The 22,265-nt window shown below is 54.2% G+C and overlaps 7 protein-coding genes across 7 annotated transcripts; 3 read left to right on the forward strand and 4 right to left on the reverse strand.

The window, feature by feature from the left end:
- Window positions 1-1,058: 1,058 nt before the first annotated feature.
- On the forward strand, window positions 1,059-2,602 carry F5144DRAFT_488900 (uncharacterized protein; the record flags this gene model as incomplete). The annotated part of the gene is made up of 5 exons (XM_066785691.1): window positions 1,059-1,229; window positions 1,317-1,581; window positions 1,631-1,635; window positions 1,822-1,949; window positions 2,035-2,602. 5 exons carry the CDS (start codon window positions 1,059-1,061, stop codon window positions 2,600-2,602), a joined length of 1,137 nt encoding a protein of 378 aa, XP_066643628.1.
- A 1,501-nt stretch (window positions 2,603-4,103) lies between these two features.
- Window positions 4,104-6,705, reverse strand: F5144DRAFT_252936 (uncharacterized protein). The gene is made up of 9 exons (XM_066783465.1): window positions 6,004-6,705; window positions 5,594-5,935; window positions 5,414-5,516; window positions 4,946-5,334; window positions 4,779-4,873; window positions 4,656-4,718; window positions 4,528-4,587; window positions 4,272-4,465; window positions 4,104-4,190 (listed from the first exon to the last, which is right to left on the reverse strand). The coding sequence occupies exons 1-8, from the start codon at window positions 6,357-6,359 to the stop codon at window positions 4,356-4,358; spliced, it is 1,518 nt and encodes a 505-aa protein (XP_066643629.1). The 5' UTR covers window positions 6,360-6,705; the 3' UTR covers window positions 4,104-4,190; window positions 4,272-4,355.
- A 616-nt stretch (window positions 6,706-7,321) lies between these two features.
- Window positions 7,322-8,547, reverse strand: F5144DRAFT_252972 (concanavalin A-like lectin/glucanase domain-containing protein). Its single transcript, XM_066783466.1, has 3 exons — window positions 7,933-8,547; window positions 7,600-7,856; window positions 7,322-7,516 (listed from the first exon to the last, which is right to left on the reverse strand). The coding sequence occupies exons 1-3, from the start codon at window positions 8,444-8,446 to the stop codon at window positions 7,436-7,438; spliced, it is 852 nt and encodes a 283-aa protein (XP_066643630.1). The 5' UTR covers window positions 8,447-8,547; the 3' UTR covers window positions 7,322-7,435.
- A 2,721-nt stretch (window positions 8,548-11,268) lies between these two features.
- On the reverse strand, window positions 11,269-13,177 carry F5144DRAFT_574211 (Alpha/Beta hydrolase protein). The gene is made up of 4 exons (XM_066789006.1): window positions 12,940-13,177; window positions 12,737-12,768; window positions 11,817-12,679; window positions 11,269-11,756 (listed from the first exon to the last, which is right to left on the reverse strand). The coding sequence occupies exons 1-4, from the start codon at window positions 13,071-13,073 to the stop codon at window positions 11,676-11,678; spliced, it is 1,110 nt and encodes a 369-aa protein (XP_066643631.1). The 5' UTR covers window positions 13,074-13,177; the 3' UTR covers window positions 11,269-11,675.
- Window positions 13,178-13,570: 393 nt separating this feature from the next.
- Window positions 13,571-13,820, reverse strand: F5144DRAFT_491455 (uncharacterized protein; the record flags this gene model as incomplete). Its single annotated transcript, XM_066785864.1, has 2 exons — window positions 13,571-13,613; window positions 13,645-13,820. The coding sequence occupies 2 exons, from the start codon at window positions 13,818-13,820 to the stop codon at window positions 13,571-13,573; spliced, it is 219 nt and encodes a 72-aa protein (XP_066643632.1).
- A 676-nt stretch (window positions 13,821-14,496) lies between these two features.
- On the forward strand, window positions 14,497-15,742 carry F5144DRAFT_489295 (uncharacterized protein; the record flags this gene model as incomplete). Its single annotated transcript, XM_066785719.1, has 7 exons — window positions 14,497-14,571; window positions 14,638-14,691; window positions 14,821-15,048; window positions 15,126-15,245; window positions 15,330-15,440; window positions 15,490-15,559; window positions 15,609-15,742. 7 exons carry the CDS (start codon window positions 14,497-14,499, stop codon window positions 15,740-15,742), a joined length of 792 nt encoding a protein of 263 aa, XP_066643633.1.
- Window positions 15,743-16,524: 782 nt separating this feature from the next.
- On the forward strand, window positions 16,525-20,870 carry F5144DRAFT_548449 (uncharacterized protein; the record flags this gene model as incomplete). The annotated part of the gene is made up of 5 exons (XM_066787529.1): window positions 16,525-16,779; window positions 16,841-18,489; window positions 18,589-19,647; window positions 19,843-20,417; window positions 20,569-20,870. The coding sequence occupies 5 exons, from the start codon at window positions 16,525-16,527 to the stop codon at window positions 20,868-20,870; spliced, it is 3,840 nt and encodes a 1,279-aa protein (XP_066643634.1).
- Between the last annotated feature and the right edge of the window lie 1,395 nt (window positions 20,871-22,265).

Here is a 22,265-nt window from a genome sequence, read left to right on the forward strand (position 1 = left end):
AGGTCGTCCGGTTCATCCGACTGGGCAATCCAATCCGGGAAATTGATGAGCAAAACCTCACCAAGATCGATGGGGTGGAAGGAATCGTCGGGTCGACGGATCCGATCCTTGTTGATGCGATTGGGCGTGATGTTTTCTGCCCCTTGCGTTTGATGTTGGATTTGGGATTTTAAGCCTCCACCTTCGATGATCATTCTCCTGAGAAGGGAGGTGCTGGAAGAGGTGGGACCGAGCGATTCAACCGGCCAACGAATTGGCATCGTGAGAGAACTACGATCCCAGTCAATCAACAGGGAACTAGGGACGGCGGGTTCAGGCCGGATTTATAACAACACACAAAAATGGCTTCATGCCCCGTTGCCTGTCCCTTGTGCTTCCAACAATGGTAAGGTCGTTGCTAGGAACCGATTCTCCTTCCAAGCGAGAGAAGATATTTCCATGAGGCAGGAGACACGCCAGGACTCATACTAAGGAAATATGACTTGGGAGAATGCCGTCCCCGCGGAAAATAACATGCTTTGGATGGTATAGGGCCCTGAACTACTGCCGTATGTACAAGTGGGGTGGATTACAAACAAAGATCAGACGGTCCTTCATGCCCCTGAGTCGGTGCATGAAAATCTTGACTCGGTAACAGGGACAATGGCTCGAGATTGAAGAATCCCTCTCGGCAGGATGATAGAACCGGATCGGAATCCAGAGATCGGGGTGGTATTTGAACCCCTGTCTCAGCTCCCACCAAAAAAAGAGCCTTCCCGAAAAGGCACCAAGGAAGTCAGAACAGGCCGAGGTGGCTTCTGATACGGCAGTCGTCTCCTTGGCAGAAACCTTGCTGTGACGTGCAGCCCTGCGCGTGGAGCCGGTCCGGCGGGAAGGTACCCGTAGAAGCAGAGGAACAAGGGGTTTTCTGTATTCCAGGCCCCGGGACCGATTAAGAGCAGACGTCTTCCCCTTGCTCTCCGGTCTTGCGGTCACTCCCGGTCGAGATCCATCAAATATCTCCCGTCAACTGTTGAAGGCAGCGGTTTCTCTGCGGGCACCCCATCAAGCCCACCAACATGTCGGGCGCCGCAGCCATCCCCCCCGATGAGAACCGGGGTCCCGAGATTCTCGCCGTCTGCGGGGCCCTGGTGGGACTCGCCCTCGTCGTGGTGTTGTTGCGAGTCTATGTGCGGGCAAGGATGGTTCGCCACCTTGGTCTCGACGACTACACCATCATCGCCGCTATGGTATGTACACCCAGTCGTTGTTGACTTGAGCCCTCCCCTGTTACACGGAGGGTTGACATGACCCCTAACTAACCCCATGACAAATAGCTGGTCATGTTCGTGGAAATGATGGTTATAATTCCGCAAGTCAATCTCGGCGGCGGCCGCCATGTGCAATACATCAAGCCAGAAGAAAACGTCACCAAAGGGTTGCACCTCAACTTCGTCACCCAGCCCCTCTGCCTGATCGCACTCTGTTTGACAAAGGTCAGCGTCGGCTTCTTCCTGCTACGTCTTACACCCTCACCACGGTTCCGGTGGGTTGTCATTGGCACCATGATCTTTACCGTCCTTTCGGCAAGCGGGAACTTTTGTGAGTGAACCCCGATAGTCACAACAAACAACGAAGCTGACGAAGACAGTGACCGTGTTCTTCCAATGCCGCCCCCTGGCTCTGATATGGGATCCGTCGGTCGAAGGAACGTGCATCCCGCCGTCCAATCTCAAATTCGCGGCCTTTTTCAACTCCAGCGTCGCCGTACTCACCGACATCCTCTTCGCGCTCCTCCCGGTCCCAATTTTATGGAATGTACAAATGAACTGGAAGGTCAAGTCGGCTGTGGCGGGTATCCTATCTCTAGGTATCTTCGCCGCTGTCGCCGCCATCGTCAAGATCACCTTCCTTGGCACCTACGGGCAACACGGCGATTTTCTCTGGGACAGCGCTGACATCACCATCTGGTACGCCACCACCCTCCCCCAACCCCCACCCCCTCAAAAAGTAAATAAAAAAGACCACCCCCCTAACCACCCCCCCTTCCCACAGGACAACCATCGAAATCAACGTCGCCATCATCGCCGCCTCCATCCCCTGCCTCAAACCCCTCTTCAAGACCCTCCTCGACGGCACCTCCGCCCGCTATTACGGCTCGTCCAAATACAAACGCTACGCCCACCACCCCGACGACGACAACACCACCCCCCAACACCACCACCCCACCAGCAACAGCAACAGCAAAGCCACCAAATCCACCAGCACCGCCCGCTCCGCCGGCCGCGCCTCGCGCCGCCTCTCCATCGCCATCCTTAACAACCGGGCCGCGGGGGGCCCCGAGTTCGAGATGTACGGCTCTGGCGGGGGCGCGAACAGCAGTAGTGCCGTGGGGGTGGGGACGGCGGCGTCGGCGAGTGGCAAGTTCTCGACGGAGATCAAGTCGACGGGGTCGGAGGAGAGTATCCTGCCGCAGGCGGATGATGGCGATCGGGGGTGGGGGGATGGTGGTGGGGCTGGGGCTGGGGGTGGGGGAATTACGAAGACGAGTACGGTGGTGGTGAAGTATGATGAGGAGGGGGAGGGGGCGGAGGCGAGGAGGTCGGGGGTTTGGAGGGGGTAGGGATGTAGGTACATGCCTATCTTGGGGGGCTGATGATGGGATGATGGGATGATGGGTGGGGTTGTGCGCGTGCTATTTACCTGGCGGGACTGCGCCATGCGTTTGCTTGTCAGGCTGCTTTTCAGCTGCGTGATACGCAGAGAAAGAGGGCAAACTAGCGGATATGGGACTTATTCGCCAGGACGTTGTTCACTACAAGTTCGTTGTATGTTCTGTAGACATGTATTTTGGAAGTGTTAGATATAATTAATTAGCCTCGCGGCTGGATCGGCTGTAATCTTGAGGAGGTACTATGCGAGCAGCTCTCAGGAAATAGCATGACTGAGAGTTTTAAGTTGGTCACGAGTGTTTTGCGCCTTTCGCGAGAGATACGAAGATATAGTTTGATCAGGGCCAGACTTCCCAGGATTGACAACTCGGCTGTGAGCTGGTTTGGGGATACCATGCTCGAAATGCAGGGGTTTATTGATGCAATGGGGCGACAAAGGTAGGTGGTTATTGCATGGCGTACATGGTTACATCTGGGGGCCGGTGTTAAATTGCTCTTTGCTTGAATACATGTAGATCGCATCGCTCATCGCCCACTGCCCACCTCGCCATACCAATGTTCCGGCCCATCCCTCGGGGGGTGTTACCGTAAGGTCTGCTGGTCCTCTAGGGCATGACACGGCGGTGAAGGGCGCAGTACTTGGCAACCAGCTTGCTGATCTGGCCCCTCAAATTCGAAATGTCTACATGTAGATGCGGATTAGAATCAGCCTTAGCTCGCACTGCGCCTTCGGCGCAACGTTCATGGCGAGACTTACAGTCATAAACAAATCCGTTCTGGATCAAGTCGTCCTCAATCTTCTTCCGATCGCCATCCTGCTCTATGCCCTTGTTAGCTATGGATCGGAGAATGAACTAGGGCCGTTGCTGAGGTCCGTACCAACGTATCCCGCGGCGTGAATCGCGCGTTTAACCTCGCCGTCGAGCGAGTTTCGATCTGCGCATATGTTAATGGCTCTCTGGGTGTCTTCGCATGCTTTTCCAGCCTCGGCACCAGTGGTCTTACCCGTGGCAGGAAGCTGGGCAAATATCTTGCTCAGTACCTCGTCAAGGTGCTTGCCTGCCAACACCATATCAACCCTATACTTCTTTGATTCAGCAGAAGGTCACTAGGTATCTACCGTAATCGGAATCGTGCATCATTCCCATCACTTTGGTGACCAACTGGTTGTCATCTGTCTCAGCGTTGAATGATTAGCAGTTCACGCCATTAGTTATGCACGCCTCCTCGCCACATGTACTCACATGTGTACCCAATCCTTGTGATGCCTAATCTGATAGCCCGAATATGTCCTGGATTCCCTGCGCAATCCTTGTCAGCGCAGTTGCACCATGCCCATGGGGGCAGCGTGTCAAGGCACCTAGACTCATGTCTCTCAGGAGGGATGTGATTTTCGTCACGAGATCGTCATGTTCTGCATCGGCGTGAGCGGATGCCTGTGTGTGGATACCGTTGTGGTTGGGTTTGCAGAGGCGGCCTTACTGCGGTAGATGTACTTAGTCGCGACCTCTTCGACTTTGCTGACCAGGTCATCGCTGACTGGTATATAGGTCAGTAGGGTTCCAATTAGCCCCGCTGTTCCACCCAAATGATAAGTTGGGCAGCGTGGCTTGTACGTACGTGGATATCCGTTTGCCACAATCGTGTCTCGGACTATGCCGTCGATCGCCCATGATACTGAGCAACGGTGAATGGGCGTACAGGTTAGTACTGAGATGGCTTGCCCCATTTCGACCGGGGGGGGGGGGGGCTCATACAGTCTGGGATGATCTTCTTGACCGTCGCTTCAATGACGGTTTGGAGCCGAGCTTCATCTGTAATTATGGCGAGGTGAGTGATGGATGCGTCTCGGGAGCGCACGATTTATGGTCCTTACCTTGGTAGTCAGCAGCGACGGTGACTTTGTACACGTCGTCTGGAATGGTGATGTCGTCCCCTGCAAGGATTGTCAGCCGTCGGTCCGTCTCTATTCGTACCCCGAGCGAGACAATCACGGAAGCTCACAGGTGTATCCGAGACTCGTCATCTTTTTCATGATTTGATTCTTGAGAATGGGGGCTTGGGTCTCTGCGGCTGTGTTAGTTGACGTGCTGCCTTCCTCCCATATCGGCGTGGATCTCTACATACCTTCGAACCACCGCTGAATTTCCGTGTCAACCTTAGCTTGGACCTCTTCCTGGGAGCCTCCGTTCATCACGGTCTCAATCACCGTGGTCATGATGCTGGCGCAGCGCATGAACAGGTTAGCAACCCTCGGACTTTGCAGGGAAGCAATTGAGCTCTTGGGAACTCACAATTTGAACTCCTCGTCGGTGACCGTTTTTAATGCCTTCTTCCCGCCCCATGTCGCCAATTTTAGCAGGAATCCGCTCATGGCGTTGGCGACAAACTCCTCTTCAATCAACTCCATGTAAGCCCCGGCCAGACCTCCAAGTCCAGCGCCCGCAATGACGAGGAACTCGGAGAAGAAGAATCCTGCCACGGCCGAGCCAACCGACCTCGTGAAGAAGCTGGGCTCGCCCATGTTGGCGTGCATTCCCTCCCTCGCGAGCATTGCCCCCGTGTTGACAGCTGCCGCGGCCAGACAAGCGCCCACCGGCCCCAGGAACACGGTCGCGGCGAAGGAACACACTGCCGCGATGGTCGAGAGCGTACACTCGGCGAGGGCACGCTGTGCTTCGTCCTGTTTGCCGGGTTAGTGCGTGGCTAAGGTAGCAAGTAGTACTGAGTAGAGTTAGGGAGCTCATCTGAAAGATACTTGCCGGATCGCCCCTAGCAAAATCTGCCACTGCCACAGCATAGCCCAACACGGGGATGTCTTCCAGGATCCGGAAGAATTCGCCCTTTGCATCCCAGAATCCAGCCCTACCACAAGCCAACACAAGGTTAATTATGAGACATTTGGCCCGGGAGAAAGCCCGGGGAGAAGGGGACACGCTTACGGGTCGTCAATGGTTAACACGCCATCGACGTTGCGGACCTCCTTGTAGATGTCGACCTGAATAGGGCCACCCCAATCCCCGTGACTCTTGAGACGGCAAGTGAAGTTCCCCCAGTAGTCAAACCCGACATCCTTGGCCGTGTCTCCAAAGCGTCCATTCTTTTGTTTCTTCCATAACCCATTGTCGTTCACGTAGTGCAAACTCAGGTCGATGCTGCTGGCATGCAGCTGGCCGTCCCGGGCAATGCAGAGGCCGGTCAGCGGCACTTCCCAGTGCCCAGTATGCCCGTTCCAGACCTGCGAGACCCGGACCATGGCAACGCTCGCACCGAGATATTCCTCTCTACACAGTCTTTGTGAGTCTGGCGCCTTCAATGAATCGCCGCGGGTGAGGGACCAAGTGCAACATACGGCGGGGAGCATGCAAGCGTGGTGCCCATATTTGTCAAGAAGAAGTCAAGGCACATGGTCGTGTCCGTCCAAGGACCCGATCGGGCCCTGACCCTCGCCTTCAGTATCGTACCGCCGGTCAATGTCACATGATTCTTATCTAGGTGGCCCGGGTCGGTCAAGGCGAATCCCCCGTCCCGGCCGTACCGCAGCTTTGGGTCGTCGCGCCCGACATGGAAGTTCTGGTGCAGGGGGAACCTATGGGTAATCCACCCTGAGTCATCATCTGTCGGTAATACTGATTGGGACTCACAGCACAGCCACAGTCCCATATCAAAATCCAGATGGATATTCCTCGAAGAACTGCTGAAATGCATGGTGCTAGAGACCTAATGTAGGTGCCTTGGTGAGTTTCGAGACTGGGGATGACAAGCGAGAGTTGCAAGTCAAAAGTTTAGCTGGAGAGAGGAGTCGGATACCTCAGTTAAATAATACCTCCTTTAATGACAGACACTGGGTCAATACCTTACCTAAGACACCTAAAAATGTCCCCGGAGTCGACCACCTTTTTGTTTGGTGTGGGTGCATGCAGGGACGGAGGATTGTTATATTGGAAATCCAATAATCAGAGTACAGGTGCTTGGCAACAGGAGCTAGAAGGTATCGCAACGCGGGTTACAGGACTAAGTGGTGATCAAATTGCCTGATTGATTGAAGTGTTACTGTGTTCTTTATCTAAAGGAGGGTATCTGCCACCCGTCTGGGCACAACAGTAAATGGAGTATTCCCCCAAATCCCCACCCATAGGTGGGTTTATGCAGGCTGTGCACAGCTGAAGTTCGCTTGAGTGCAGTTCAGCTGGCTGCAGCAGAGCTCGTATGTGCTTGTGGGAGTGTGCTATTGGTGTAGCGATTTTTGCAAATCCAACTGCAACCTCCGTGCGTCAGGTCTTGTCAATAGTTCCTCCCAGTCACACCGGAGTTCCGCCCTTGCCGGCAAATATGCCGTACATGTAAAGAACCTTTCAGCTGTCAGCTGGTTTCCAACATCCCCACATGGGGTGGGAAACAGGCAAGCAAGGCATAAATGGACATGGCCAGCTAAGGATTTTGCTACGCACTGAGTTATGGAGACCGACACGTTGCTACCCAACCTTGGCGGACAATCAGCCAGGGTACACTCGCCCCTTATGTGGTCACTCAGGACCACGATCTGAGCAAGGGTGAGTTCGAGCAAAGGTCATGCTTACGGTCAAATGATGATAAAGACCGAAGCGAGAAAAAGATGAGCGTGGAAGTCATATACAAATGCAATAATATGTAAGCCAGAAGCCAAGCTATATACCTGCAAGGTAGTGCAAATGTGGGGGGAACTATGTACAGGAATAGAACCGCATGGTCAAAGACTGAACATGAGCCGGACTTCCAACGGAGCAGTGTCCAAGATATCATGATCAAGAAGAGTACTGAGCAACATAGCCAACCTCCATCATAGCGCCGTACCCGCCCTGAGTGTTGCCGTTGGGATAGCCGGGCTACACACCACCACGTTAGCACATCTCTCACCACCCGCAAAACCCAACAAGGAAGACATGTCATATCATATCTAGGTACTCACCCAATTCCCACCCACCGCCACATTCAGGATAAAAAACAGCGGCTTCGCCGTCAGGCTCTCCCACACGCCCTGGTCGTTGAGCTGGTCGCCGCGCACCTGGTGGAACTGGCGGTCGTTCATGAACCAGGTGATGGACTGGGCGCGCCAGTCGCCCGAGGTGCGGTCCCACACGATGCGCCAGCGCTGCCAGTCCTGGTTGGGGATGGCCACCGACGCGCCGCGCCCGTTGGGCTCGTTGCACACGCCGCCGGGGTAGACTACCAAGAGGTTTGTCAGTCATATGTTGTTGGTGATGCCGGGAGGATGGTGGATGTAAGGGGGGGGGGGACGAACCGTGGCAGTGGATGGTGCCGTAGCCGTTCAGCTGGCCGTTGACCGTCTCGAGGATGTCGAGCTCGCCGCAGCCGGGCCAGGCGGTGCCGGAGCGGATGGAGTCGCCCAGCAGCCAGAAGGCGGGCCAGATGCCCTGCTTGGTGTCGATGTTGTTACCGCCGAAGCGGATCTGGGCCTCGGCCATGGTGCGCTTGCCCGCCTGCGGCGTGAAGGTGTACTTGGACTCGAGGCGGCCCGAGGTCCAGTCGGAGCCGTCCTGCCAGGGCACGAGCTGCAGCGTGTACCCGCCGCTGGTCTGGGCGTTGCGCGGGTTGCGCCGGTAGGTCTGCAGCTCGTTGTTGACGCCGATGTTGCCGTCGATGATGTTCCAGTTGTTTTCGTTCGGCAGTCCGTTGCTGGGGCCCGCGAAGCTGTCGGCCCAGACGAGCCGGTAGCCATCGTAGCCCGGTGCGTCCCACGCTGAGACGCTGGTCCCGAGGATGGGCAGCAACGAGATGTAAGAGGCGAAACGCATGTTTGCAAAAGGTAAGGAGTGGTAAAAGGGGTTGAAAAATAAGGGTGATGTAATATATACAAGGAATGGATATTGAAGTGAACTTCTCCTGGAATGTGGTGAAAGGAATGTCTCGGATCGGTAAGAAGCGACGATACAGAGTATGATCTCGGGGATGGAATGAGGCGGTCTGAGACTGTTTATATGCTCTTTGTGAATCCATACTAGACGAAAGTGCTCAGATGGAATGCCCAGAGATGCTCCGGAAATGAGCAGGGGTTGAGGGAGGTGGGCAATGAGGGACGAAGCACATGGTCCTGATGGTAGTCCGATACCCCGATACCCACTCCAAGAAGAAGCGTGCGGGGGGCGGCCGAGGCCAATGGAACCTGCCCAGTTGGTGCCGCCTGATGTGCCCAACACTGCATATTTCCAATGGTAGAGTGACAGTTTTTTTCTACGTGGTGGGCTTGAGGTGCGGGCAAGGGGTGGACGGAGGCTTGTCAGGAGGCAAAACGGGTCATTCGTTGAAGGAGCGGTGGAGGGTCCAAGATCCAAGCGGCTTCAAAGCATCTCATCTGCCCTGGTTCATGCGGCCCAGCCCGGTGTTAAGGCTACTTGGGGCGAGATGAGTTGAGCCTCAAGGACTTGGGCGCCGACCAATGGTACGCCGGAGCGCAGGGCGAAAAAGGCGGCCGGCAAGGACGAGACCAATGACTGCTCTGCGGTGGTGGCAAACAAACCGCAAATCCGAGTCGCCCCTTTCCAAGCGTACAAACCTAGAATTTTGACGTTTTGTCGACCGAAGGTTCGGACGGTGCATTGAAGGCCAAGACCGCTCGGGGAGAAGCGACAACAACGTCCATCTCGTCCGTGTGGGTGACCCTTTTCCTCGGGTTCGGGGTAGCATCGGGGCGTGCTTCTGCCGCTGTAGCGTGCGTGAAACAGCTGCCTAGCAGCAGTATCGCCGAGATGGTAGGGTGGTCTTGCAGTGCAAAATCGGGGCATCGACGTGTAACGTTGTCTCTGTCGACGTTGGGCATCGACTCTTGATCTTGATCATGTTGTAGGTAGTGCGCGTGCTCACAACTGCTGCGAGGTCCGTCTGGTCTTACCTGTGACTTTTCTTCCTTTTTTTCTCAGTGTCTGGGAAAGAGAAAAGCGTGATGTGGGGCCCGTGGCATGATGGATTCTCTCAAGGTTCCAGATGCGCCAGTTCAAACAAGGGAGGCAGGCGTGTCCCGAGGACAGGTCGATGTGGAAAGACCTAGGAAGGTTATTGGTGGACGACAAGATGGTTCAGGGGCCACATGCGCCACCTGCCCCTTCCCTGATGAAACGGAACTTTCGATTCGCCAACTCCCGTCGGCAAGTCAAGCGCGATCGAGAAGGGAGATCCGGGCAGCCAACCCCGGATCAGCCATTTTGACCCCACTTTGCTCTCGTGCCCCACGTGTGAGTATCATCTGGCAGTGTCGACCTTTCGGGCAATGCCGAAATGTGGGAGGGCGGCTGCCTGACAACTGCAGACCCTTTTGTCAAATGCCACCGACCTTCTAGTGTGCATTTGGATTGAACCTTTTGGTAGCAATCACTGCAACCTCAGTCACCGGGCCCCTTTTTATCGGCCCGACAAGCTGCTCCGGCGCGTTTGAGAATTTCGAGCGATACTACAACACGCGTTGCTTTCAACTTCTTCAGGCCCTTTAAGTAACATCTATGTTTTTGGCCTTCCTCATTGATATCTCGCCAAGTCGGCCAGCTCGGCTCCCCTCCACAACCTTAAACTAGTTCATCCGATATTGCAACTAGCCAAAATTCTCACCGACTTTCATCTCGAATGCGCCATTTATGTCTTCTTTCTACTATACTAGTATGAATGCTAGACTGAAGACTCCTCTTTACTTCTAGCCCTAGTCCTTTTCTGCTGCAGTGCCTAGTACGGCCTGATCACAGGCATGAAAGCTATCAACCTTGAGCATGATGCAGAGAGTAAACCGCACTCCATCTTTATCGCCGAATGTCCCGATTACCTTATTATCGAACTGAGAGGGTTCTCATTCCTTCTGTATCGTTTTCATGGCAAGCCTCCTAAACTGGGCATCCTGCGTGCTTCGGTAAGTAGATACCGAAACGCTCAAGAGCGGTGTGGCCATGACATTCCCATCAAGCAGGGGCTGGTTACATCGGTCGGCGGTACGCGCCCGTTGGCGTACTCATATATGGAGACTAGATCCCTATGTTATGTAAAATGTTGCGTTGTCTTTCCAGAGTCTAGCCAATGTATCAGGCTCTACAAGGGAAAAGCCTCTTGGCTTTGACCACTCAGTCGCCCGGTTGTGGATTGCAACTCTTTCGGCGTCTCATATCAACCGTCGCAGTGACGAGGGTGAGTGAGTGTTGATGCAGCCGCCGGGAAACAGGGAAATTGACAGTTTCTGGGAGAAATCAACATCTACGAGGCAAAAGGCAAAGTATTGCGAGTGGAATACATACCAACTATAGCTATAGATGATGAATGTGGTGTGCGGTTGCAGTTATGTTAACTAGGGCACGAGCCTCGCCCGGCACCGCTGAACTGCTTCCTCGACAACACCCGAGAGAAATGAAGCATCCCATCATCCGCCAAGGATGAGATTCCCATGTGTTGGATCCCCAGCTCAAGAGCAGAGAAGCTGGCCTGGGTAGACGGTGTAGTCTATCTCTTGATTAGCACACCGATGTACTGCGGGTCTGGCAGACGGAGATACGTACGGCCCCCCAGCCCCTGAACAAGCGGTTTGACCGTTGGTCCAGAAAGCGCACTCGCCCGAAGTGAGGATGGTCTCCGTGTTCATCCTGGTGCAAGATCGTGTACCCAGACTGTAGAAGACGCGGTTAGTTCGAGCCCGAGTATGGGCCAATGCAATGAAACGCAATATTGATCCATGGATCCCCTTGCAGCAGACGTCCAGACAATAGTGATGCGACCTAACAAAGGACTAGGCCCAGGCATACGATATGCCCCCAAACGGCGGAAATTAATAAGCAAGGACTCAGGAGTGGTTGGAATTTCCCGATATATCCTAGCACACAGCCTTTCTTTGAAATCTAGACTAATGCTGTTTTCTTCTTGTTATCCACTGGCCATTGTGTATATTGCAACCTAGTCAAGCCGGCGACAGTGGTGGCTGTTTTGAATGCTTCAACACACCATGCTTCGAGAAGTCTTGAAAATATCCGCTCATAATGTTGCCCCCTACTCTATTCGCTACGCGTGCTGTCTTACGTGTTGGTCCACGAATTTTAGGATAGGCTCGATATATGTGTCCCAGCCGGGGACTTGAGGTCCCTACACCACCCGATTAGTATACAGTTCCGGGCTGCGCTGAACGGACATAAACTCCCTTACCGTGTACTTCTTATCAAAGACATGGGGTTCGCCCTCCTCATATGACTCCACAACGGGCACGTTGGCTTTTTTTAGCAGCTCTGCCATGGCATAACTCTGCTCGACTGGCACATCAGCGTCTCCGGTTCCATGGAGGAATGCCGTCGGCGGATAGAGCTCGGGCCCCTTCATGCCCTGCTCGACTCGCTGCTGCAGGACTCGGTACGGCGATACGGAGCGCACAAATGCCATCAGCTCGCTCTCGTTGGGGAAGTCGTCCTCGTGCATGATACCGACGCGCAAGCCCTCGGTCGAGTAACCCGGCGAGTGCAGCGTGTACAGCTCGGCCTGTTTCAATACCCTGTCCGTGCAGTGGAACACGCCCTCCCAAATCTTGCTGATCTCAGTCTTTGAGACAGCCTGGAACTCATCCCACGGACACGGAAGGGCGTCTGTTAAAGCATTGGCTTGGTCGCGATCCCGCAGCAGCTTGTTGAGTTCCTCCTCGGAAAACTTTCCGTTCCACGGCTCTTGAGTTGTTCGAGTAGGGCGCAGCTCAGGGGGGCCAAAATGCGGAAACGGGAGGAAGTCGACAAGGCCATACACATTGACGATCGCTTTTGGTCGCGGATTGGAAAGTTGGAGGCCCATCGAGGTAACGAGGTGGCCACCGGCCGATTCTCCAATGAGGACATACCGGTTGACGTCGATTTTGTCTGCACCTAGGATGGAGGGGAGAGTGGTACGACACCAGGATACCGCTTCTAGGCAGTCGGCGACCTGTTCGTCAATCCTTGCATGAGGGGCGAGACGGTAGTTGTGGGACACGAAGTGATATCCTCGCCCCCGGAAGCCTGGGACCATCCATGGCAGGGGCGCAAAGTCTAGCCGGAATTGTTAGTTTATGGGAGAAGAGGGATTCACAAGGGAAGAGGACGTACGGAAGCCGCCGATCCATCCACCGCCATGAGTCCTATTATACAGTGAGTCATAACCTATCACGAATGAGCCAGGTGATGGCCCGCAGCAGAAATCACCAAGGAGGGCACGCAATCTCATAGGACTCTGAACGTTCAACTATGACTGTCCCCCTGCATGCCTTCTTGAGAGCCTGTAAGGGAACATCCGGGAACATAACACCTACCAGATGACAACCGGGGCGGGCTCGTCGAGAGTGGTTTCGGCCGGCCAGACCCGCACGCCAAGCTCGACACCACTAGTCGACCTGAAGGTGTGGTCGCTAAAGCCTGATAGTGTTGCCAGAGGAATGGAGGCCATTATGAGTCCGGTTGATATGTTTGTTCCCTATCAGTTTCCGAGTCAAGTGAAGAGCATATAAAGATCTGGGAGAAGTTTTGGGTTGCTGGGAAGCTGGTGGAGTGCGGGGATGGCATGCAGGATTCACCCGTGGAGGATTCAACCAAGCGAGCTACCTAATGAGGTTAATCCAAAATAAATATATGCGTCTTCCAAACTAATGCTAAAGTCTTGCGCTAGCTCGTGCATCTTGGAAATTCCCTCCCTGAAAGCCCCGAGCCTCGAGACAAACAGGTCTGATCGTACTTAGGGGAGTATGTAGGGTGCTTGCGAGCCGTAAAGTAATCGCTCGCTCAGAGTGAGCCGTTGAAAGTCAGCTTAGTTCATTTAAGCTACTTATAGTTGCAAACGTTTCTATATTTGAACAGCTTAGTAGACGAGCCGTCAACCAACCGCTCGTATATAAAACGTTTCCCAAAGACACAGCCGCTCTCTGCGTTAAGCCATTATCGTACCACTTATTGTAAACTAACCATCAATGTCCAGCTCATTGGTATCAAGCTGTATATGGGTGTGAGCCGCGTTTTTTGACAAGTGGCTTGTGACAATTGAGCCAGCAGTTACCGACTTATGAGCCATGAGCCGCTTGTCTCCATGAGCGGCTCCGAGCTCTGAGCCGACAGTGATCGGTTTGAGTCGTGAGCCGCTCTTGCTATAAGCGGTTGCGATAAGGTAAGCCGGTGGGGGACGGCCTTGGCGTCTATCCATGACGGGGATCGGCGTGGCGGCAACTCCTTCTTACTTTCGGTGCGTCGAATTGACTGTTGTGTGGTAAGTGATGCCCCCCTCTCCGAGTCGCTAATGCCGTTGTAGACTGCGAAGTCGTGGCGGTTGACGGCGGTTGCCCCTGATACCATCCATTTACCCCTTTTAGCCGTCGCAGCGTTGCGTCGATGGGGTGCTAGTCGCACGCCGGGCACTGGCAGTCCGATAGGCTGACATGCAGCCCCTGAATATGCTCCTCGGTACCATAATGGTATCCGGCGATGCATCCCGAGTCATAACCCAGAACCACGCCGGATCAGATACACTGTTTGCGGGATATGCAAGTGCCTGGCTGCATGCAGTGCAGCCTGAGTTACGGCTGGCTGGCAGAGAACCTTTGAACCCCTGAATTGGCTGAGTCCCTGAGTGCTGACCTGTAATATGAGTTAGTTGATTTATTCTCGAATTGCGCCCCCCCGCCTGGCTTCTCTCTTGTATGTGCGCCACTCTAGTGCGGTGTCATATAGAAACTAACATGCCGTTAAGTCTTCTTGCTACATTCGAGCTCCCTTGCCCTCGGCGTTCTGGTAAGTGTCACTCTCGAGTCTGTTCCTGTAGTTAGCGGTTTGCAGGGCCTCCAAGGAAGAACGACAGTAACTGACATAGTAGATAGTACAATATGGCCAACTTCTTTGGTGATGGTGCCGACGGTTTGGGCCCGTCGCTCCTCGACCCTACCCTGCGTAATGAAACGGTAAGTGCCCCTTATTTGAACCGTTTGTCACGTTGGCAGCATCAGCTGTACTAACCATGCTAATAGCAGATTATCCCAAACACCGTACACATTGTCCCATCATATTCAGCGTGTGTCTCGGTATGAGCTGACAATATAGCCCTCACAGCAGCCAGGCCAGCCCGAACCCTTGGCCGACGCCCGCGTATGCTCCCCTGCTGCTGTTACCAACCCATTTCACCACAGGAATATACTGACACTTTGGGGTAGACCGAGCGCGAGAGGATCTTAGCGTCGAAGAGCTCGATGGATGTCCGACGGGTACGCAAGCGCCCTGCCCCTCCCCGCTTATCCAACGCCGACGACGATGGTGATGACGATGACGAGGCTGCCGCCGCCGAGGTTGCCGAGGATGACGCTCGTGGGCGTAAGCTCACGAGCGTCAGCCTCTGGCAAATCTTTTTATACCACACCCGCCGGCCCGAGAAGGATGAGGAAGTATGTCTTGCTGTCTCGATGTAGATTTCAGTTACTGTTTGTTAGTTGTGATGTAGCTGCTAACTGTGAATTAATAGTATATCAAGTCTATATATGGGGAGTCTGTGGACCCCCATGGGCTGGAGTGGGCGAATGCCCGCCAACATTTCTTGGACGACCAGAAGAACTGCAAGTTTCGGGTCATTCACAACATGGAGGTAAGTGTTTACTCATCTAGTTAAGTTAGTATGTAGTATTGAGGTAGATAGTTACTAACGTGGGGCTAGACACTACTTAAAAAGCATGCTCAGCAGCCTGAGTATACTCTCCTGCTCGACACCAGAGTCGATGTCTCCCGCCAGGTCCTGACGCCCCTGGCCCATGCGGCCTGGTCATCAGAGAACTGGACCAAGGTAAGTAAAACTACTAAGTTATTAGTTTCACTACTAATTTTGTATTTAGGTATGGACGTATATGGTTGGCCGCGTCGATTACGACGGCTCCCATGTTCTTGGCCAGTACTATATGCGTAGTAAGTAGCTATTTAGTAGTATTACCTGATGGAGACTAACCTGATATAGCAATGTTCCAGGGTCTGGCGGTGGAGGTGGCGGTGTACCTTCGTGTTAAAGCGAAGGATGAGGATCTCGCCCTTGCCCGTCGTCAAGAACTCCTTGAGTTCTATGATGATATGACCAAGAAGCGGCGTAAGTAGTGTCCATCTGCTATTCAATTAGTAAGGTAGCTAACTGGTTATAGAATATAAGGACTTGACAAAGGCCCACTTCAAGGAGGTCTTTGAGCGGCAACGCCGCCAAAAGAAACACAAGAAGAAGGCGGCCAAGACACAGGCCAACTTGGGTAAGTCTTACTTTTTAATAGTATCTAAGTACCGGCTAATACATTCCTAGAGCGTTTTGAGATCCTGGAGGAGCCGCCAGCGGTTGACCTCTGAGTTGTTTTTGCTGTTGGGGTAGGGGTAGGGGGGTTTATTCTTTTAGCTTGATACCAATTTTTAACGATCTTTGACATACATCTATGATACATTCAAGGCAAAGCATTTGTGACAGCTGACTGCCCGTAAATAACCGTGTGAGCTGTCCTTGACCCGAGTCAGAAGCTGTTCAGGGGCGGGTTCAGGGGTCGCTCCATGCTCGTGAGCCGGGGGACTCGCGATGTCGCATAGTAACAAAACTTGCGGGGAAAGTTGCTGTATTGGCGTTAGCGTTGGACCCTTGCATTGTCAATGCTCTTTGTGGTGATGGGCTCCTTCCATCCAGACTCCTTACTGCAAGTTTTCCGGCACAGCCAGCGATATCCCACTCAACCCCACTATACCGAACAATTTCCTCTCCCACTCTCTTGCGGTCTCGCCCACTTCAACATCCCTCCAGTCGTGGTCGTAGTCACTGCGTGGACACCAACGGGTATCAAAACCTGCCCATCGAGAGACGGATCGCATCTCACATCGCCGTGCCGAGCTTGGCGACAGTCACGATGCCCCGCGCACTCCAATACCGAACCAAACTGGCGATCATTCGGCGCCGTTTACAGAGGCGGGTCGACAAGCGACAGCGAGAGAGGTCTGAATCGCCCAACCAACCCGGTAACGATACCCCATCCCAGCGACCGCGTCACGCAGACCCGGTAGAGGTAGACGACGATGCTGTGTTCGCCGATATTCCCTCCGGTTCCGGAGATTTCGACCAAGGTAGCGACTTCGGCGACGATTGGGAACCGCAGGCTGTAACCGTAAGTTTACTCAGTACCTTTCGCCCTGATGACCCAGAACTTACTGACACACTTTTCCCAGGACTTTGACGAGAACGAACTTGCCCATGCGCTAGTCGATGCTGCAATCGAAGAAGACCACGTCGTTTATCCCGACCCCGACCCCGACACTGGCGAATACCAGGTTGCCGACGATGCGCCACTGCAGTCGGAGTTACGGGCATTGGCCGAGTACCAATACATTGCTGATACCGTCGAGGATCAGGACGACGAGGCCGATGCCACAGATGCCGAGGATGTTGCCGACGAGATCGCCGTTGCTACGCCTTGGCAGGCGTATCACCAGTATGGCGAGGATATGACGGATCCTTTCGCGGCGTCGGAGTCGATCAAGCAACCCCGCAAGATCCATGGACTGTCTGACTTCGCCCTTGGCTGGGGCCTCTACTGCATCGTGAATGGCGTGTCACGAAAGCAGTATGCCACACAGCTAGAGCTCTTCAAATTGCTCGGTCGTGACGCCGACAAAGTTAACCGGCTACCCGACAGTCTCGATACGCTCAAGCGTCACGTCCGCGAATCGTTGCCGCACATCGATATGAGAACCGTCAAGGACCTGCCACTCAACCCCAAGAAGCTCTCCTCGTCACGCCAGGTGACCGCCATGACGACGGGTGAGAACCCTACACACGACCTCTTCTTCCTAAACCCTGTAGATTTCCTCAGCCGTATCGAAGGTTCGCAACTGGCCAAGGGCATGCACTATGGTCTAGCCGACCTCGTCGATAGCCCTATCGAAGCCTGGCATTCCATGCAGTGGGCTGGTTCAGTGCGTACCACTAGCGGCGTCTTTGTCTGGTATCCGCCGCTTCCAGCCAGCCCAAAGGACCCGATCTTCCCCGGGGACATCGTCGACTTCGAGTGCACATTCCGCGACTGCAGGCACTGTCACAGTGCAGATGACACGTCAAAGCCTCACGTCGGCCAAGTTATGGCAGTATACCGCGACCGTCGCGACAGCACTCGAGACCTCGGTTTGATAGCCGCATCAAACAACAACGTCGACCAGGCTCAGCAGGGTGACGTTGTACTCGTTATCGCGCGGGTACTCCGTGGCCATGTTATCAAGAATATCGTTGCGAACCAGGCGATCGAGATCAAGACCAACCCAGCACGCGACAACGTTACAGACAACGAATGGGTATTGGGCTATAGCCCGATGGAGCTCGTTCCATCGGCCAAGATTCGCGGTCGTCGCACCGATATCGGTTTCGATTATGCATTTGGTAGCCAGGTGGAGTTCGACGACGATCCACGCGAGCGCATCGGCATGCCACTCATCCGCCGCATCTTCATGAAGGAACAGTGTGCTTTTATGCCACCTTGCTTGGTCCCACCTGTCCCCGGCGCGCTTGAGGTTATACAGTTCGGTCGAGAGGTGCTCATCAACAAGTTCGCTATTGGCCCTGAACAGGGTCAAGTTCGGTCCCTCCCATGCTTGGACTTCAATGACGGCTTCGGCTTGTACCGCACGATGACGAAGTCGATTATGGGTTGTTATCTGCAGATTGCAGCGATGCCGAGAAGCGAGCATACACGGCAGATCAACGTCCTGCCGGTTACCCTAGGTCCGCATGGCGCCAACTTCGACGATGTGATGAGAGCCCTCGCCCCACTCAAGGCCCTCGACCAGGGCATCACCGTTGTCATCAATGGTGTGGAGACCCTGTTGTGTGTCCCGATCATCGCCTTCACTGGCGATATGCCGCAGCAATAGGATAACTCGGGTTGTCTCAGTGTGGCGGCTAACCTGGGCTGCCGTAACTGTAGGATCCCTGTCGAGAAGCGCGATAAACTGGACTTCAACATACTCGACCAGACACGGGCCCATGTCGAGATGCTCCGACTACGTCGTGCAATGGACGACCTGCCTCAGAAGTACCGCAAGCAGGCGTTTTCGACGAAGCACGGTATATCGCTTGACCGTCCTGCAGTTCAACAGGTTGCGCCAGCACTAGATCTCATCAGCGGTCGTCCCGGCGACGCAGCACATTCCGAGTTCAACGGTATCACGAAGATGACTCACCAGATCCTGATTGATGCTGCGTTGAAGCCTGATGCCGTCGTCGCATACTCGAAGATCCTCCGCCAGATGCCTTTCCCCCCTGGTTGGGCCCGAATCCAGTCCCCATATAACGTACTCAACTACAGTCTGCAGGAGCATGCGCGATGGTCGGTTCTGATGACCATCATCTCGCTATTGTGGTTGACGGAGGCAGATCTGAAGCGCCCTTTCGTTCAGGCAGTACGGGGTGTTTTCTCGCAAACCGAGCTCACCCGCGGGCAAGCCACCGACACTGATGTGGCTATAGCATCCAAGGTCGAGCACAAGAGCGCTGTCGAGGTACTGACACTGGTGCTAGCGGCAATCGTCAAGACCAACGAGATCCTATCAGCACCTGAACTCGATGCGAACGACCGCGACCCTGCGACTATCATGGACACGATCCGAATTAGCCGCCGTATGTTCCAATTGATATGCGAGGCTGCGTCGCGCTCTACTAACCTTGCTACTGGCGCTGCCGCTGCTGCCGCTGCTGCCGCTGCCCGGCGTCATGGCTCACTTGCATCATCCCGCGCCGGATCCGTTGCCCCCTCCGCGCCTCGTCCCGCAGCTGGCAACACTATCGAGCCGGTCATCGAAGAGGACGAGGAAGCTGTCGACGATGATATCAACATCGGCCAGCTTACCGTCGCCCAGAAGGCCAGCAAATATCGACAGTGGGCGCAGCGTCCCAACGTACATGTTGGCCTGCACTATGTCGACGTGTTCCGTCGATATGGCTTGGTGTCGTTGATGATGGTTCTCCCTGGCGAGTTGAAACACAAGTAAGTGATAGTGCCCCCTGAAAAGTCTGATAGTGGGTCACAGTCGATGAAGTACCTCCTTTCCGGTCCTTTTATATGCGGGGTTACCGACCCTTGCTCGAGTCTCCGACACCCACCCCCCGCACGCCAAGGAGAAGTACCATGGGAAGGAGTACCTCCCATACTCTCGTCGCGACAGGGCTGATACGTGAACAGGCTCTGGAAGAATATCGTGCTCACGATGAACCATCGTAACCCCGAGAAGGACTGCCTTGCGTACGAGAATATGCTGCAGACGGTTCGACTGACACTACTCGACGGCTTTCGCTATGACGACCCCGATATCACCACCGACATCAAGAATCTGGCATCGGCAGCCCCTTCTCTGTTCTCATCATTGCTACCGCGCGAAGGTCTCCAGGACGATGACGACGATTCTTCGATTTGGGACATCATTGTTGGTGACGACCTGCATCCCAATGCAAGTGTATTGGTCTTGGTGAAGGCTCGTGTATACCAGGATATGGGCTTTCCCGTTCGTGAGGGCGCATTGGTGCCAACCTTCCTTTGGATGCTTCGCGATGCATACCGGGTGGACTATGACAAGAACATTATTGTGACGACAAACTGGCATATCAGGTGGTGGAAGAAGGTTTCGTTTGGAGACGGACCCATCAGCACCAAACCCAAAGGTGTCCAGCGCTTGGTCTATCAGCGGGGCCAATTCGTGAAGTACCGCGACGGCAACGTCGGCAGACTTGAGCATATCATGACGCACGAAGCAGTGCATGGTGAGTCAGAACCTTCTGATCGACTCGTCATCATCCCGTGTGGAGCGGGGTATCCGACAAGCGTCCCGCCACCACTCTGTCGATCAGCAAACTGCGCTTGACGAGACAACGGACCAACCACGCCCAGAGCGCTAACAAATATTCCTGTCAGGTTCTGGCCAGTTCTTCGTGTTCTTAGTCATCACGCCACTCGCCGACACCGGCAGCACCGAGCCCCTCACCGGACTTCCGATCTTGAAGATGGCCGCGTCTGGTGCCAACATTGCCATGGCGGCTTCGCTCGAGGACTGTCGACACCGACTTATCGGCCTGCCTGCTCTACGCCGCGATCGCCTTTATATGGTACCTTTCACGACTGGTCCGGGTCGCCGCCTGCTTACAGGCATCGGGAACACTGAGCTGGAGGCGGATACCGAGCTACTCTGGGTTAACTGGCGCGTGCAGTTCACTTGATGCGCAATGGACGGATGGATCGCGAGGAACGACAGGGCATGTAAAATAGTACCTCATTTGAGTGTGCTGGCTCCCCGGGATATGCGACGTGTCGCGCGCGTCGCATGTCCTGGCGTGCCAGCAGAATTGACCAGTTGAGCCCTGCATAAGCGTGTATTTGAGTGGGTCAGAGTGGATCCGGCGGGTGTGGAGGGGCGCGATGCGAGCGAACCGGGTCGGCAACACCGCGAACCGCACACATTGAATAAGCGGCTAAACGTCGGAGCGGCTCACAACAACAAACGGCTCACAGTTCACAAGCCGTTGCGATAACGGCTCAGTCAACATTTAAACGACTCAGCAAAACTAGCGGCTCAATCGCAACAAGCGGTTGATTTACATGAACGACTCAATGGCGTTTCAGCGGCTTATTTAAGTAAACCAGTCACACAAAACGAGCGGGGTGATATTAGCTTATGATATTCAGCAGTTTAGACTAAGGAGCCGTCAACCAACGGTAAGTCAACGGCTCATGGAGGCCAGCATGCGACGGTTAGGTACTCCATGGCATGGAGACCCAGGGAACTTGAGTTCGCAGCCCACCGCAGCCAGTAACGAGCCGTGATGGAATCCAAGAATCAGGAAAGTAACACTTCTTCTGTTATGAAAGAGTGGCAAGGTCACAACTTCGACGGAAATGCATAGGACCAGGCTTGCTACCATGGCTACTTCATCATTGACTCGCCTCGATGTAGCAACTTGCAGATGATTCAGAGGGCACGCCCCCGCCTCCTACATCTCAAGGGTCAGAGTGTAGTTGCTGGATGTTGTATGGATTGGCCCCTGTGTCACAACTACCTACCTATTTAACATGCTGCCTCTTGCAGGGCCCCCAAAAGGCCAGTTCCTGGGGGCAACCCTGCAAATGACTGCGCTAGTTTACTGCTGATGGGGTATATCTGATTTCTGCCTCTCCGGTTCCTGTCATACCCATTCAGCCGATTTGAGTCTGAATGTGTTTTGCACCGGGGGCCTCCAATTTCAGATCTCACTTATCTTGAAGCTTACCATCTCTTCCCTTTCCTGTCCTTTTCTCAAGCAGTAAAGTGTGTAAGCCCTGCCATCCTGGCTCTTGCCCCTTTATCTGGAAAGTAAAGCCCCTTCTGACCCCCCGGTCACTTTCAGGGAGTTCTAGGCCCCTTTATAAGTGGTTGGCTTCATAGAACATGTGGCATTTTCTTGTCTTTTGTTTTCTCCTTACAGTGTGCGTTGTGTAGATTCCACTTTGAGTCAACCTACGTTTAGACAACCTGGATACGGTCAATGGCAACACGAGTACCCAAGCAACTCATAGGCACTTTACGACCCGACCAACTGTATCGACTATATCTGTCCCCAAGGCCGTTGACGAGGGAG

The sequence above is a fragment of the Chaetomium tenue genome, assembly GCF_020726465.1.
Source record: "Chaetomium tenue strain MPI-SDFR-AT-0079 chromosome Unknown F5144scaffold_4, whole genome shotgun sequence".
NCBI classification, from domain to species: Eukaryota; Fungi; Ascomycota; class Sordariomycetes; order Sordariales; family Chaetomiaceae; genus Chaetomium; species Chaetomium tenue.